Source organism: Salmo salar, chromosome 12 (assembly GCF_965601325.2).
Source record: "Salmo salar chromosome 12, fSalSal1, whole genome shotgun sequence".
Lineage (NCBI taxonomy): Eukaryota > Metazoa > Chordata > Actinopteri > Salmoniformes > Salmonidae > Salmo > Salmo salar.
The window spans coordinates 33,204,378-33,220,556 of record NC_138302.1 but is presented as its reverse complement, the minus strand read 5'-3'; the positions used below and the strand labels follow the sequence as shown (position 1 = coordinate 33,220,556).

The following is a 16,179-nucleotide window of genomic DNA, read 5'->3' as shown; positions in this document are numbered from 1 at the left end:
GGAGAGAGAGAGAGAGGTGGAGAGAGAGAGAGAGGTGGAGAGAGAGAGAGAGGTGGAGAGAGAGAGGTGGGGAGAGAGAGAGAGAGGTGGGGGAGAGAGAGAGGTGGAGAGAGGTCGAGAGAGAGAGAGGTGGAGAGGTCGAGAGAGAGAGGTGGAGAGAGGTCGAGAGAGATCGAGAGAGAGGTCGAGAGAGATCGAGAGAGAGGTCGAGAGAGGTCGAGAGAGAGGTCGAGAGAGAGGTCGAGAGAGAGGTCAAGAGAGGTCGAGAGGGAGGGGTCGAGAGGGAGGGGTCGAGAGGGAGAGGTCGAGAGAGGGAGGGAGGTCGAGAGAGGGAGGGAGGTCGAGAGAGGTCAAGAGAGAGAGAATTCACCCAGGACACCGGTAGATGTGCAGAAGATGAATGTGCAAGTAGAGATACTGGGGTGCAAGATAGATAAATACAGTATGGGATGAGGTAGTTGTCTAGGCTACAGGGGTGTTTCTCAACCTCCAGTCCGTGGCCCCAAAAAGGAAAAAGCCATAGCTTGCGAATCCCTGGTATGAAAAGGATTGCAAAACACTGGTTTTAGAGGACCTGAGCTGAACCCAAAGCCTTTTCAGAGGACAGGAACATCTTGCTCCAGTATAACTGATGGTCGAGCTGTGAACACTGCCAACCTTGAGTTAAAAAAAAAGAAGCTTGTTCTTTCTCGCTCTCTTACTTTTAGCGAGTTCTTTTACATGTATGTTTTCGGTCTGAGCCATCTTGACTAAGTGGTGGATTTGTGCCCGGTGGTGGCCTCTCATTGCCCCAATGCAACTTCCCTCCTTTTTCTTGCTCTCTCCTTCCTCTCGCGCATACTCCTGCATACTCCAGCTGGGCCAGGATAAGAATCTGCCCATTCAGCACAAAATGAAATAAATAATGGTATCTAGAGCAGCCAGGAAGAAGTAGACAAAATGAGTTCCTTCATTACAACACAGGGCACAGACTTGGCCTAGAATTAGCAAAGACACTGTCATAATGTACAAGTCTCTTAACTGTACTGAGCGCAGTGTCACTTAGGTGGGCTGGAGCATCACCTTGTCTCCCACACCTCCAAACTGATCGGGGACCTGTCGATTCATGTCCCCTAGCTGCTTACGTAACCCTGCCAATCAGGTCCAGGATCAGTAATCAAACATTATGAAAGCAATGCAGGCCCATTGTGTGCCAAGGACCTTACGTTGTGTAACAGCTGCCTTCAGCAGCACAATAAATCGAGGCCTGTGTCTGAAATTATACCCTATTCCCTACATCGTGCACTACTTTTGACCAGGGCCCATAGGGTGCCATTTTGGTCGCGACCTAGTTGGTATGTGTTTTATGAGCAGAATTCTACTGATATATTGTGCCTGGGGTGCCATTAATGGGCCTATTATTACTAAGGCCTATTATTTTGCATCCTAGATAATGAAACAATGCATTGTGTAATGTTGGCATGTGTGCCAGCTGCTGAGATGATTGGATACGAGTCAACGATAGAACCATAGTGAGGGGATGTGCGGGTCAGGGAGTTGAATAGACCTGAAGGGTGTTTTGTCTCTCGCTGTCTATCCTAACCTCTCATGCCCACCTTTATCTCTTTCTCTCTTACTCACTTTTTTGAGATATGAAAACAGCAGAAAAAAATTGATTTTGGGAACTGGAATATCCAACAATTAAATGTCATTGTTGGATATACAATGGCTAGACTATCTTGTCTGATGCATCTCACGCTCTCTCAATTGAATCAAGTTTATTAACATGGAAGGTGAAGGAGTTTGCATTGTTAAAATGAAGGAGTCCCACACTAATAACCCTTTCTCTTTCCATCTCTCTCGCAGGCCTACGAGAGGCGATTCCCCACGTGTCACCTGATTCCCATGTTTGTGGATAGCGAGGTGTTGGAGGAAACTGAGAGCGAGGACGGAGCCATACACCAGGTCCAGCGCCGCTGCAAACTGGACGTGGACGCCCCTCGTCTCCTCAAACGGGTACGGCTAACTTGTCGCCAACTTCTCTCTTGCGTCTTGTCAGTCAATCAATCAAATGTAATTATTTTAAAAAATTGTCAGTCAATGTGAGTCTTGTACTTGAAGTCAATCAACCAATCCAATGTATTTATAAAGCCCTTTTTGTACGTCAGGGTTTGTCAAAGGGCTTTACAGTAACACAGCCTAGACCCCAAAGGCCAAGCAGAAGCCATATGAGTGTTTGAGTATTGTTTAAAGTTTCCGCTCAATGTTTCCAGACTTCTGTGAAATATGACCTATAATTACTTCAAATATGAGTGAAATAGTTTTCCTTCCAAAAATGTTAATTAAGTATGTTAAAAATTAGCTTTTCTGTGTTGGAATGGTGTTGGCTTACCCCAACCAAAGAGTGGTGTTGCTGTATACTGGTCATTAAAAATATTGAAGATGATATTTTCTATGAGGAAATAGCCAGCATTTATTTTTTTAACGGTCTGTTTGAGATACAAGTTTGAGGTGTTTTTCTCCAATTTATGCTTTGGCCACAAATACGAGTAGAGGACGAGTCAGCAACATTATTTGTATCCGAGTTAAAATTAATATTCTGTTAAGTGAGATTTTCAGGGGACAGTTTAAATAAAGTTGCATTTGAAACATCCGTAGCTTGTATTCTAAGCGAAGCTGACATGACAAATAAAAACAAATCAAAAAACCTTAGGTAACACGCAAATCAGGCATTGGCCATTTTGTAATCAGTGTATCGGTTTTTCCTTTTTGACCATTTTAGTTTTGCTGCAACTGGTTTCATGAGTGTCCTTTGTGTGCAGATTGCGGGGGTGGACTATGTGTACTTCAGCCAGGAGAACACTCTGAACAAGAGAGAGAGGACGCTCCATATCGAGTCCCACAACGAGACCTTCTCCAACAGAGTCATCATCCACGAACTCTGCAGCTACTCGGTGTGTTACACACACACACACAAGCTACCTGTCTATTCGCTAATACACATTCAAGCCTTGGCTTTATTGTGTCAAACTTATGCACACACACTCGCACTCAATCACACACTCACAAAGCCCTGTTAAACCACTTTGAAGCCAGCTGCCGGCAGTACACCTGTGCATTCACAATGTCTCTTCAAATGGACGGATCAAGCGGTGTTCCAACCAGCTCCTGATATGGAGCTACACACACGTCACTTCAGTCTGAGTTTTATATCACCTCACACGACACTGACACGCACACAGCCCTGTAAAAGCAATTTGTAGACGGCACACTTGTGTCTGAAAGCCCTTCCCTCCAATGCAGTCACAATGCAGAGAAAGCTGTGTTCCAACCAGCCTCTCATATGCTGCTTCCTTCCCACTGAATAATTCAGACCTCCCATTGTTCCCTGCAGCACTCCGCCTCAATACACTCACGCACTGTTCTGGAGTCAGTTCTTTCACACCTCCCAGGCCTACTGCAGTGTGTTGCGGCACTCCCTACTCTGACCTCAGTGCTACTCTCACCAGGCTCCCGTGGTGAATGAATGCGCTCTCAGTTAATGAGGTCAAGCACATTGCATTAGCGTCTAACGAGGCTAGCGGGCCTATTTTAGGTCCGTTATGCAGCTTTCCTTATGAAGAAAAGTTACAGTTAGCTAGTGGATGCTAACAAGGCTAGGTAGCTCAATTAGACGGCTAAAGCAGACATATTTTGGTAGCCAGAGATAACAGGTATCCAACGCCAGAGCTAGTCGAAGAGCTACACTTTCAGAAGTCGTGTGTCACGGAGGGATCACTGTATGACTTGCCTCGGTTTGCCTAGCGGTGTCTGACATTCAACACTCTCACTCCCAGTCCAGTCTAACACACTCCACTCACTGACATTCAACACTCTCACTCCAGTCTAACACACTCCAATCACTGACATTCAACACTCTCACTCCCAGTCCTGTCTAACACACTCCACTCACTGACATTCAACACTCTCACTCCCAGTCCTGTCTAACACACTCCACTCACTGACATTCAACACTCTCACTCCAGTCTAACACACTCCACTCACTGACATTCAACACTCTCACTCCAGTCTAACACACTCCACTCACTGACATTCAACACTCTCACTCCCAGTCCTGTCTAACACACTCCACTCACTGACATTCGACACTCTCACTCCCAGTCCTGTCTAACACACTCCACTCACTGACATTCAACACTCTCACTCCAGTCTAACCCACTCCACTCACTGACATTCAACACTCTCACTCCAGTCTAACGCACTCCACTCACTGACATTCAACACTCTCACTCCAGTCTAACGCACTCCACTCACTGACATTCAACACTCTCACTCCAGTCTAACGCACTCCACTCACTGACATTCAACACTCTCACTCCAGTCTAACGCACTCCACTCACTGACATTCAACACTCTCACTCCAGTCTAACGCACTCCACTCACTGACATTCAACACTCTCACTCCAGTCTAACGCACTCCACTCACTGACATTCAACACTCTCACTCCAGTCTAACGCACTCCACTCACTGACATTCAACACTCTCACTCCCAGTCCAGTCTAACGCACTCCACTCACTGACATTCAACACTCTCACTCCCAGTCCAGTCTAACGCACTCCACTCACTGACATTCAACACTCTCACTCCCAGTCCTGTCTAACGCACTCCACTCACTGACATTCAACACTCTCACTCCCAGTCCTATCTAACACACTCCACTCACTGACATTCAACAAAATATATTTTGATACAATCTCGGGATGTGTGTGAATGTGCTGTCTGTGCTTGATACCGCCACAAAATTCCCTCCTATCAATATTTGTTGGCATATAACGGCACAACCTGTCAGTATTGGTATAATGCCAGTGGACAGTGTGTCATCGGTACGCACTCCCACACATAGCTGAGGATGTGTAGCTTGTAGTGTGCGTCAGCAGTCATATTGGTGTGTGTGGTTGCCACGGTAACACATGTATATTCTCTTTTGTGTGTGCGCAGGCCCACCCTGAGAATGAGGACTGGACGTGTTTCGAGCAGTCGGCCAGCCTGGACATCAAATCGTTCTTTGGCTTCGAGAGCACGGTGGAGAAGATGGCCATGAAGCAGTACGCCAGCAGTATCAAGAAGGTGTGTGTGTGTGTATGCGAGAGAGCCAGATCTGATCAGGGTCATATTCATTAGACACTAACAGTAAGAAACAGACTGAAAGGTGGCAGGACTACCTGAACCTTGTCCAATAAGAAATGTTGCTTTTCGTTTACCGTTGGTACGTTGCGCCCTAATGAATACAACCCAGATGTATCATATTTAGAGAATTCACCAGAGGTCAAACATTCCCCTCATGCAAAAAATTATTAATCCAACTAGGTTTCATTTCAACTCAATAAGTGAATTGAAATTCCAATTAAAAAATAACCTAATTGTATTGGGAATTGAGTTCATCTCCTGCATTGAGTTAAATGAAAAGGAACCGGCCCAACCATGGAATTCAGTGTTGATACAGCAGACATACCATTGGGCCGTGAGTGGTAAGTTCTAGTGCTAAGTGGCTCTTATTATGTAATGTAAGCCAATTTGCCGAGCCAATGTAAACAAAGGTAAGCTCCTAGTCCCTATTTAGCCTCCTTCCATATTAATAACTCTAACTCGGTCTTCTTTTTCTCACTCTGTCGTTCTTTCTCTCCTCCCCCATACTCCCACCTCCCCCCTCTCTCCATCTCTCTTGCTCTCCCTCCCTCCCTCCCTCCCTCCCTCCCTCCCTCCCTCCCTCCCTCCCTCCCTCCCTCCCTCCCTCCCTCCCTCCCTCCCTCGTCTTCAGGGTAAGGAGATAATTGAGTTCTACCTAAACCAGCTAGAGGAAGAGGGGATAAGCCACGTGCCCCGCTGGACTCCCTCCCTGGATGCTCCCTCCTCCTCCTCTTCCTCCGTCACCACCAAACCTGTCTGTGCCACCCCAAAGCTCCTCCAGCTGGAGCTGCCTGTCACGCCCGCCGTCTCAATCCCCGTGTCCACTGATGCCAATGACCATGAGATTGCCACTGCCGTCAATAATGATGCCACCCAAAGTGATGCCACCAGCAACGATGCCACTAGCCAACCTGAGAACCAGATGGAGAACCAGACGGGCACTCCTGATGGTTAGTACTAATGAATGATTTAGACACTGTTCAAAAGTTTCAATACATTAGGAAAATGGGAAACAATATTTTTAAGTGGCGTTTAGCTGTGTGATTGATTTTGAATGAGATTGAATTGACTGACTTGAGAATTCCCTAAATTGTGTGCGTGTGTGTTGTAGACAAGTTGGATGCAGACTACATCAAGCGCTACTTGGGAGACCTGACGCCTCTGCAGGAGAGCTGTCTGATCAGACTGCGACAGTGGCTGCAGGAGAGCCATAAGGGCAAGGTGAGACACACACACACCCTTACAGCTTTCAACACACACATACTAAAGCATATTCTATCTTTAAAATCATACTCTGCTACTTGAGACAAACATAGAGGCATGCGTGACATGCTCACACACGCACGCTCTTACCCTGCCCCCTCTGAACCCCTCCCCCCTTGGAGACCCTTACCCTCACTCCCTCCTCTCCCTCCTCGCCACCTTTCCAGATCCCTAAGGACGAGCACATCCTTCGTTTCCTGCGGGCCAGGGACTTTAACATGGAGAAGGCCAGGGAGATCCTGTGTCAGTCCTTAACATGGAGGAAACAGCACCAGGTGGACTATCTGTTAGAGACGTGGACCTCACCACAGGTCCTCAATGACTACTACACTGGAGGGTGGCACCACCATGATAAAGGTATGGACACCGAGAGAGATGCTCAGGCATGCACACGCATACACACACACACACACACACACACACACACAATTAGTCGCCAATAATTGTCATGAAGTCTTGATTTGATGTAGAGCGGTAGTCATATGATGTTCACAAAATACAGTAGTCACTCAGAATTACTCACTCAGACACACACCGCACAAACACTGTTGTACTCGTATTATTTACACATGGTAAAAAAAACGTGTGTGTCCTATTTCTTTGGAAGTTAACAGAACTAACTTCCCAAAACATCACTTTGTGTTTCACTGTAATAGAAAAAGAAGTCTAAGCCACAACTTCCTGTCATACACCATATTCGTCCAATGAGGGAATACAACTTAGAATTGACATTGCCATTCACCAGTCCCAATTTCAAATACATTGTTGATACTTCATACTTGCCCTGGGTATTTGCATGCTCTGGTTTATTGCTTGTCTTCACGGCAGTCCCAAGGCATTGCCCTCATCACACAATTAAATGTATAAGAGCCTAGTTTGAGGAGCAGAATGGCCTATCACCTGTTAGACAGCGCGAGAGCAGCTCCGTGCTTTTCTAAGCAACAAATAACAATTCTAAATGCAATCGTGTGTAAACTGTTTTGATGGCCACGATTGGAAAAAGAGCTACTGTTTTTGTTTATTTCTCAATCTCAACTCGTAATTAAAGCGCCCCTCCCATTCGCCGTTCGAGTGCATGGGCTAAAGTCAGCGGTAGGCAGGCTATCAGCGCGTCACACACCACTTTGCAATGTGAGCGTGAGGCAGCAGAATTGTTTGAAACCTGAACGTTTTACTTCAAATAATGAGGCATGTCTTACCTTGCTTCAAATTAGCGTAGCCAAAATCCATCCATAGAAATGTGCAACCAATTATTTTATAAAGACTTCCTCATACCGTTTAACCAGCATGATTTTATAAAGACTTCCTCATACCCTTTAACCAGTATGACTTTATAAAGACTTCCTCATACCATTTAACCAGTATGACTTTATAAAGACTTCCTCATACCGTTTAACCAGCATGATTTTATAAAGACTTCCTCATACCCTTTAACCAGTATGATTTTATAAAGACTTACACATCCCATTTAACCAGCATTTCTCACCTGTTCTATTGGTTTTCATATCAACTTTATTTTGTTGTCCAGAAGCCAAAGACCCAACCCATCCTAGTTGTTGCTATTCGATTCCCCCTCTACGTTTCTAGCAGAGATTTTAATCTCTGTCATATATGGAGCCACTTGCATTAGGTGCACTGTTTTATAACTGTTTTCCCCACAGATTGCATTTTGGTAAATGTTTGAAAAGTATGCTTTATTAGCTGCTTAATTACAGGAGTTGAATGTTCAATAATAGATTATATGTAGCCTTTTGACTGGAAAACGATAGACTTGCTATTGTTGCATGTTTCTCATAATGAAAAATGTCTATTCCTTGTATGCATGCATAATATTTTATTTTTTGTTTGTTGACTGGTTAATGAGGGTTGGTTAGTTGGCAGAAAAATGGACCGAAATTTGCATCCCTAGACTATTCAAATGATGCGTCTGTGTGTCCTTCCAGAGGGTCGTCCTCTCTATATCCTGCGTCTGGGACAGATGGACACCAAGGGGCTGGTCCGAGCCCTGGGAGAGGAGTCTCTACTCAGACACGTGAGTGGACCTCTTCTGCTGTCAGTCACACATGTGGTAACTAAAGTGTGTGTGTGTGTGTGTAAACATACCTACATTAAGTGTGGGTGTTTTTTTTTAACCCTTCAGGTTCTATCCATAAACGAGGAGGGCTTAAGGCGCTGTGAGGAGAACACCAAAGTCTTTGGCCGACCAATCAGGTACACACACCGTTGCTATTTGGTAGTAGCTCCACCACTCCCTCTGATAGGTCAAGTGGAGTTTAAGCCATATTGCATACACCTATCTAGGCCTCTCAGATCTACAGGACACGAGTTCCTGGGAGAAGGGGGACTAAACAGTAATGAGTCCTATGGGACCTCTGTAGCTGTTGCTAAGCTAATGTGTATCATGGGAATTGCCTTGGTGCAGTGGGGTTATTAACACAGTGCTGAGTGTTGGGGATGCTCTTTAAAGTTATCTCTAGGCAAGATGGAAAGAATGTGGAGGGTTCCTCTCTGAAGGGTGTGGGAGAGAGAGGGAGAGGGAAATGGATTAAGTGACAGAAATGGAGCGAGTGAGAGGAGAAACGGAAAAGAGAGGGGAGAGAAGGAAAAAAAGAGAGGTGAGAATGGGGGGTGTTACCTGGCAGCTGTCAGGCTTATCAGATGGACGTGACTGTTGAGAGAAGCCATGCAGCAGTCTATCTCAAGTGTGCTAGGGTGGAAAGCCATGGAGTTCCCTCACGTAAGACAGGGAGCGAGAGCCCCCGATTGAGAGAGTGGGAGGAATCTGTCCGTTTCCGTCATAAGGTCGTATTTGGAAATGTAATGTGTATTGTACTTACAATCTGTGTAGAGTACTTAACATCTCACCCTCCTACCTCCTCTCTCTCTCCTCCCTCTAGTTGTTGGACGTGTCTGGTGGACCTCGAAGGGTTAAACATGCGCCACCTGTGGCGACCGGGGGTTAAGGCCCTTCTGAGAATCATTGAGGTGGTGGAGGCCAACTACCCGGAGACCCTGGGACGTCTGCTCATACTGAGGGCTCCTAGAGTCTTCCCTGTGCTCTGGACCCTGGTGAGACACTATGAAATACTATGGCTGGAGACTCCTAAACGGCACCCTATTCCCTATATAGTGCTCATATGGCACTAGATAAGCTGCAGTTAGGCATGATGTATTTAGGTGGGAGCAGTAGGGTGTTGACTCGTCCCACCTTCTCTGTCCTGTGTTCAGGTGAGCCCGTTCATCGACGAGAACACCCGTAAGAAGTTCCTGATCTACGCTGGAAATGACTACCAGGGCCCCGGCGGCCTGCTGGACTACATAGACAAGGAGGTCATCCCTGACTTCCTGGGAGGAGAGTGTATGGTGAGTCACTGTGTGGGGGCGCGCGTGTGTGTGTGGTGTCATGACCCAACATAGTCACATTGTCGTGTGGTTGCCACGATAACGTTTGTATCCCTTTTTCATGTCTGTGCGTGCGTATAAATGATATTATGAATTTGAATTTAAGATCCTAGCAAACATGTACTTTCTACGCAGTTTTCGTTCTCCTATGGCCTAGTTCTTTGTGTGTCTGTGTGCAGTGTGAAGTCCCAGAGGGAGGCCTGGTGCCCAAGTCTCTGTACCGTACTGCAGAGGAGCTGGAGAACGAAGACATCAGCCTGTGGACAGAGACTATCTACCAGAGTGCCAGCGTCTTCAAGGGAGCGCCCCACGAGGTGAGCCCCAATACAGTGCACCTCGGGTGGGGCCAAGCAGAGAGGACTCGAGGAGAGCGGGGCGACTGTGGCCTTAGCTGGAGCTTTGAAGTCGTTTGTGGAGAAGGAGAAATAAGAAAGAGCGAGAAGGGCAGATAGGCGGGAGGAGAGAAAGAGAGAGATGGGGATAGAGGTATGGGAAGAATGAGAGAAAGATGTGGATAGAGAGAGGAAAATAATTAACAAGCCAAACGTTGGTCTGCTGAAGTTACTTGACCAACACTGCCACCCACTGGAGAAATCTTGAAAGTGCATTGAAACTGATCTTCAGACATTTAGCCACGGTTCTGTCACAAATTGAACTTGAACGTTGTTTCGAGAGGAATCTGCACCCTTTTGTTCTTTTGTTTCTGTTACAGGAAAGTAGATAGATTATATAATCTGTTATAAAAGAAGCCATGTGGATACTATTCGGTAGAAATCTGCTGTCTCACCTGCCTCTGTCATCTGTTCTTTTCGCTTTAATTCTTTCTCAATCTCTCTTTTACTTCTACTCTTCTCATCTCTTTTTCTCACTTCTGATTTTCCCATCCTTCCCTTTCTCATCCCTCCCTCGCTTTCTCCTTTTCTCTCCCCTCTTCTTCAACACACTACTTTTTCTCTCCCTCCTCCCTGCTTTCCCTCCCAGGTGGTGATCGAGATCATCGACGCCTCCTCCGTGATCACCTGGGACTTTGACGTGTGTAAGGGCGACGTGGTCTTCCACCTCTACCACTCCAAGCGCGCCCCTCAAACCCCCCGCAAGGACCCCCTAGTGGGGCAACACAGCAGCATCACCACCCCCGGGGGGAACAACGTCCAGCTCATAGACAAGTCCTGGACCTTAGGCCTGGACTACAGCATGGTGGAGTCACCACTCACCTGCAAGGAGGGGGAGAGTGTTCAGGTCAGCACTGGAGCAGCACACTAGTTGTTCATAGTATTGAGAAAGACATGAGACATGCAGGTGGCTCTTTGTCAGTGCCTGAATTAATGAATTAAGATTGACTCATTAAAATATACAGGTTTGCGTATAACACCAATGTTGAGACCAGTTGTTTAGTGTTAAGTGTGATTTTAAATGCCTTTTCGATACTTAATAAATCTAATGTTAAGAACATTCAGATTGACAATGATTAAGACCTCTCATCTAATGCACCTCTCTCTTCCCCATCTCTCTTTCTCGCCGTCCCTCTCCTCCTCCTCTCGCCGTCCCTCTCCTCCCCCTCTCGCCGTCCCTCTCCTCCCCCTCTCGCCGTCCCTCTCCTCCCCCTCTCGCCGTCCCTCTCCCAGGGTTCCCACGTGACCAGGTGGCCCGGGTTCTACATCCTGCAGTGGAAGTTCCACACCATGCCGGGCAGCGCCTCCACCAACCTGCCCCGCGTGGACGACGTCCTCGCCTCCCTGCAGGTCTCCTCACACAAGTGCAAAGTCATGTACTACACAGAGGTCATTGGCTCCGAGGACTTCAGGTTTGTGTGTGTGTGTGTGAGCTGATATCTAATGGGTCATCAAAGTAAATGTCATTTTGTTTTAAATCATACTGTATTTTGTGTTATGATTGTATTGTATCATCACTTTTTTCCATTTGATATTTTTTGTATACAATATTGACATTAACATTGTCCATTGTATCCATTATGACGTGCCAAGTGTAGTCTGTCCCCTCCTAAAGAGAGATTTTTACCCTCCACTCTTTCTTTTCAATGCGCTCCTGTCCTCTTATCGCTCACCAACCCCTCTTCCACTTCTTTCTGTCTCTTCCTGTGAAGAACGGCTTGCTTTGATGTTCAAAGTTTGTAAGTGGACCTGTGTTCCCTTAGCTTTGCATTGCGTTTGGTTGCTTATGAGAACTCCCATTTAGCAGTTAGCGACAGCTCTAATATGCTAGCATCTTGACCCCTTGCTTATGGCTTTATTTGAGCATTACCTCACCAGCAATGCTAGGCTTTCTCTGTGTGCTTCAGCTAGAGAAAAGCCACTCACTCACTAAGCTAGCTAGTCTCACCCTTGCATGAATGACTAACAGACACATGCCTTTTTAGTTTGTGTTGCCTTCCTCATTTGCCACAAAGGGCTACCTGTATTTCAGGGTTTCCCCAACTGTCAGCTCGAGGGTGGTTTTATTTCTTTTTTACTGTTGGACATAAAAGACTGTTGGACATAAAAGGCACGTGATGTCATACAAATCGAAGTACATTTAAAATTAATAGGTTTTAATCCAAATATGATATCTGTTTGGGCTTCTTGCGGTCAATTTGCAGTCTACAAATTATTTGTAATTATGTTCCGGCCCCCTGACCATCTGCTCCAGACCAAATCAGCACACAGCTGAATGTAGCTGATGATCCCTGCTGTGTTTTTCTGCCTCTGCAAATTGGTTGATAAGGATAAGAAGTCTTTCATTCATGCCCCTCAAAACTATCACTGAAGCATGAGAGGCCATGTTTTAGTCACCGTGGGTTGGAAGGACCACCTATTTAGTGCAGTATGCTGAATGAATGTCGCACAGAGTGGCTCCACCTCCGTTTGGTTTGACTTGCTGCATGATCTACAGTATTCGGCACCAGACTTGACAAAGCATTGAGCTTGAGCTGGGCATCATTAATTCCAGACCAGGGATCAAATACTATTTGAAATAATTTCCTATGTGACAAGAAAACATTTTTTGTTTATACTTAAGCTGTGCTTGATTGAGCTTTCCTGCTGCAATATAACCAATAAAAGAGTCCCACAAGTGCAAACCCCTCCCACTGGTCACTCCTAATGCAAACGCTCAAAGTAATTGAAAGATTTCAAATAGTATTTGCACCGAGGTCTGATTTTTAAGCCCATTTAGTATGTCGTTCTAAAACCTTAGTTAGGCCAACAATACGTTTAAATAAAATAATCTAACCTTTTTTCTCTCTCTCAGGGGCTCTATGACCAGTTTGGAGTCAAGTCACAGTGGTTTCTCCCAGCTCAGCCACGCCACCTCCTCCTCTAACCACTCCCAGTCCAGCTCCATGATCTCCAGGTAGAGGACTACAACTCCTGCCAAGGACAATTCTCCCTCTGCTGAACTACAAGTCCCAGCTCCTCCAGCCTTCACAGTCCACACTTTCCGCCCTAACCACCTCAAACCTGTACTACTATTAGTCAGTCACAATGTGGAACTGAAGCATGCTTGCACAACAGAGGATAAAGAAAATGTCGGCGGTTGAAAAACTGAAAACAAAGATTTGTGATTTAAAGGGCTCCTTTTTTCTTGCAGTAGGCCATGTATATTTCTTCCCAGCTTCCTCCTGGGCTGCTGAACAGAACGTTGGCAGAACGTTTTGTGCTTGCTGTGACTTTGGTAGGTGTGGGAAGTGTCGCACCCACGGAGCGCAATGCCAGATCAAGCAATTGTCGCACTCATTTAAGGAGCTGTGGGACTGGATAAAAACGGGATGCGTTGATACTTATGTGCATTAGAACACTTTACACACATGCACACTTCCAAGGTATTGGTGATACTGGATGTGCTGTTACATAAGAACATGGACACTGTTTATAGGTTGAAGAAACGGGATGTGCTGTTACCTGCAGACAAACACGCTCAAACATAGGAAGACACACAAACTCACATACTGTATTGACACAAACCATAAACACACGTGCAATGACTTGCAGAAAAACACAGTATTTGCCATATTACCAGTGGGGTTTGGCTCTACCTGGTGAATTGTTTATAGGTCAGGATTGGGGTAATGTCGTAGCGAGGTATCGTTTAGAAGCAATAAGCAGAGTTCGAATATCGATTATTGAAATAATTACATTTCTATCATGAAAATGTTATGTATGGAGGTTTGTCCTCATGGGTGCTATGTGCAATGTATAGGTGACCTTCCAGTTCCCGGGTGACTAGATGGACGGACAGACATTTCATTTAGCTAAACTTTCATTTGGAGAAATAGCCAGAAGAAATTGCCAGTTATTTTTTACATTTGAATTCACAAATGGAATTTGATTTGAGACATTTTGAATGTGTTCGCAAATTCATCTACACATCTACTAGTCTCTTTTTGGCACGAGACACTTAACCAGTGATTTACTTTTAAATTCTTGAATTTCAATTACTCTGACTTGAATTTGAATGGATTCCACCCCAAAATGAGTGTTTCCCATCTGTCCCTGTCTGCAGGAATTAACCCGACCCAGAGCTAGGTGTGGTGGTGGTCATTGATTTGAATGTGCTACTGATGGTCAGGTGAGCTTTTACTAGCCAATAGAATGCCCCGAACTGTCAGGGTCACAGGTTTAGGTCAAACTGCTATTCTTTATAGAGGGTTAGATATAGAGAGGGAGGAAGTGAATGTTTTTTTGTGGTGAAGCTTATTATTGATGCATAAATGCACTTGGGGCTAGTGCTGGTTGGATTGTTAGTTTTCAGTGAAAGTGAAGTGGGTTGCTGCATGTTCATATTGGGATATGGTTGATTTGATGATTTTAGTTTAGGAGTTACCATAGTAACTACTCATGAGCCATTTGTTAGGACCATTTTAGCCTTTGTAAATAACCATGTATATAAGAAATATATCTGCTTGGTTAGGGGACACCCCCTTTGCCTCGGCTGAGCGACGTGGACGATGTTTCCATTGTAATGCAACGTACCCATGCAAATAATGTTCTGGACAGCCACCTTGTGCTTCTGAAGCACCAAAGACAACAACAAAAAACTGTGTTCCGTCTTATAGTTTCCATGTTTGTTTTTTTGTCAAACTAGTTGAGTGTTTTAGGGGATATTTTGTGAGCTTCAAGCTCAGGGAAGAGATATTGAACTTCTCTACAGATTACTGTCGGGCTATTTTCAAAGGTTTGGTAAGCATTTGCCTTGCGTTACAAGCTGAGTCTCTCTCAAGACAAGTAAGCCCATCCAGCCTGGTCAGTGTCACCATGCTGCTGCTTGGTGTTACAGAGGGCCAAAGACGTGTTTGTTGACGGGGCGTCGGATCTCACTCCAAGGATTATCGGCCAATCAGGCTAGCAGCACATGTCTGTTTTTAACAGCTTTTTGAGATGCTACTTTTTTAACGATGATAACGAAACCCAAGGTCAAAGTGAACAGTCTATAATGTACAGTGTGTGTGTGTGTGTGTGTGTCTAACTGGAATGACATGAAATGCTTTGCTCACTGAGGAAAGGACCCGCTCAGAATGAGAGCTGTTCAGAATTAACTCATTTATTAAGTTGATGGATGAATGGAATGAGTAAATGTCTGTAAGGGTGTCACCCATATCAGGTCTGAGGATGTATAGTTGTACTTGTCTTCTGTACTAATTTTAACCTTGAAGCATGTCTAGAGATAGACTAGTGTAGTTTCCTACTTTCCAGCTCTCTATCGAAGGAAACTCACAATGTCCACAATGTGTAACATAATATCAACACAATGTGTAACGTGCTCAATGGTTCACCAAGCTTTAGAGAACGGTTCCAGTCCTGGATATCTCTTTGAACACGACATGCGTGTGAGAGGAGACAATGTTCGTTTTTCCTTTAGCTGAGTTGGAACACTGCTTTAGAAGTGGCTCACTGTTGTTTTAAACCAGAGACCGATGTCTTCAGTTACCTTTCGGTTTCATCAACTGACCTCAACATAATGTCACTGCAACTACAGAAATGTATCTGCTATGTAACCTGCTTTGCTCTACTTGTCAACCTTCACTTTTACTTATCTCATTTACATATGAGGGCTATTTCTGTCTTGTTTGTCACCAACCATATCCTGATTTCTCCATTTCTCTCATCTAGCCTCCCTGTAAGACAACGATAATGTTGCATATCTTTATTTCCCGTGAAATTCATAATTATGTTTAAAGAGAGAACTTCGAATTAATATAAAATAGCGCCTTTCCAATTTTTCAAACCATTAAACTTGAATTATGAGAATTAAAAGTTGTCCTGTTTGTGTAACATATCTTTCTACTTTTGATCCGGCTTCAACTGCAATGCACGCAGCAATCTTAGTTTAAACTCAATTTGACTGTGTCAAT

General features: G+C 45.1%; 1 protein-coding gene across 5 annotated transcripts in view; it reads left to right on the top strand.

Annotated features, from left to right (window-relative positions):
* Window positions 1-16,081, top strand: part of LOC106564923 (SEC14-like protein 1) — a 67,619-nt gene extending 51,538 nt beyond the window's left edge. For 2 of the 5 annotated variants that reach the window (XM_014131447.3, XM_014131448.3), the window contains 15 exons: window positions 1,846-1,995; window positions 2,802-2,933; window positions 4,980-5,108; window positions 5,800-6,118; window positions 6,280-6,389; window positions 6,554-6,788; window positions 8,375-8,463; window positions 8,572-8,642; window positions 9,329-9,500; window positions 9,660-9,794; window positions 10,013-10,147; window positions 10,815-11,072; window positions 11,459-11,637; window positions 11,938-11,964; window positions 13,080-16,081. In XM_014131447.3, the coding sequence (XP_013986922.3) occupies window positions 1,846-1,995; window positions 2,802-2,933; window positions 4,980-5,108; window positions 5,800-6,118; window positions 6,280-6,389; window positions 6,554-6,788; window positions 8,375-8,463; window positions 8,572-8,642; window positions 9,329-9,500; window positions 9,660-9,794; window positions 10,013-10,147; window positions 10,815-11,072; window positions 11,459-11,637; window positions 11,938-11,964; window positions 13,080-13,185 (2,247 nt within the window). In that variant the 3' untranslated portion in view covers window positions 13,186-16,081. The remainder of the gene's footprint in view (window positions 1-1,845; window positions 1,996-2,801; window positions 2,934-4,979; window positions 5,109-5,799; window positions 6,119-6,279; window positions 6,390-6,553; window positions 6,789-8,374; window positions 8,464-8,571; window positions 8,643-9,328; window positions 9,501-9,659; window positions 9,795-10,012; window positions 10,148-10,814; window positions 11,073-11,458; window positions 11,638-11,937; window positions 11,965-13,079) is intronic. The other 3 variants (XM_014131451.3, XM_014131452.3, XM_014131450.3) reach the window with 3 other exon arrangements.
* Window positions 16,082-16,179: the final 98 nt, after the last annotated feature.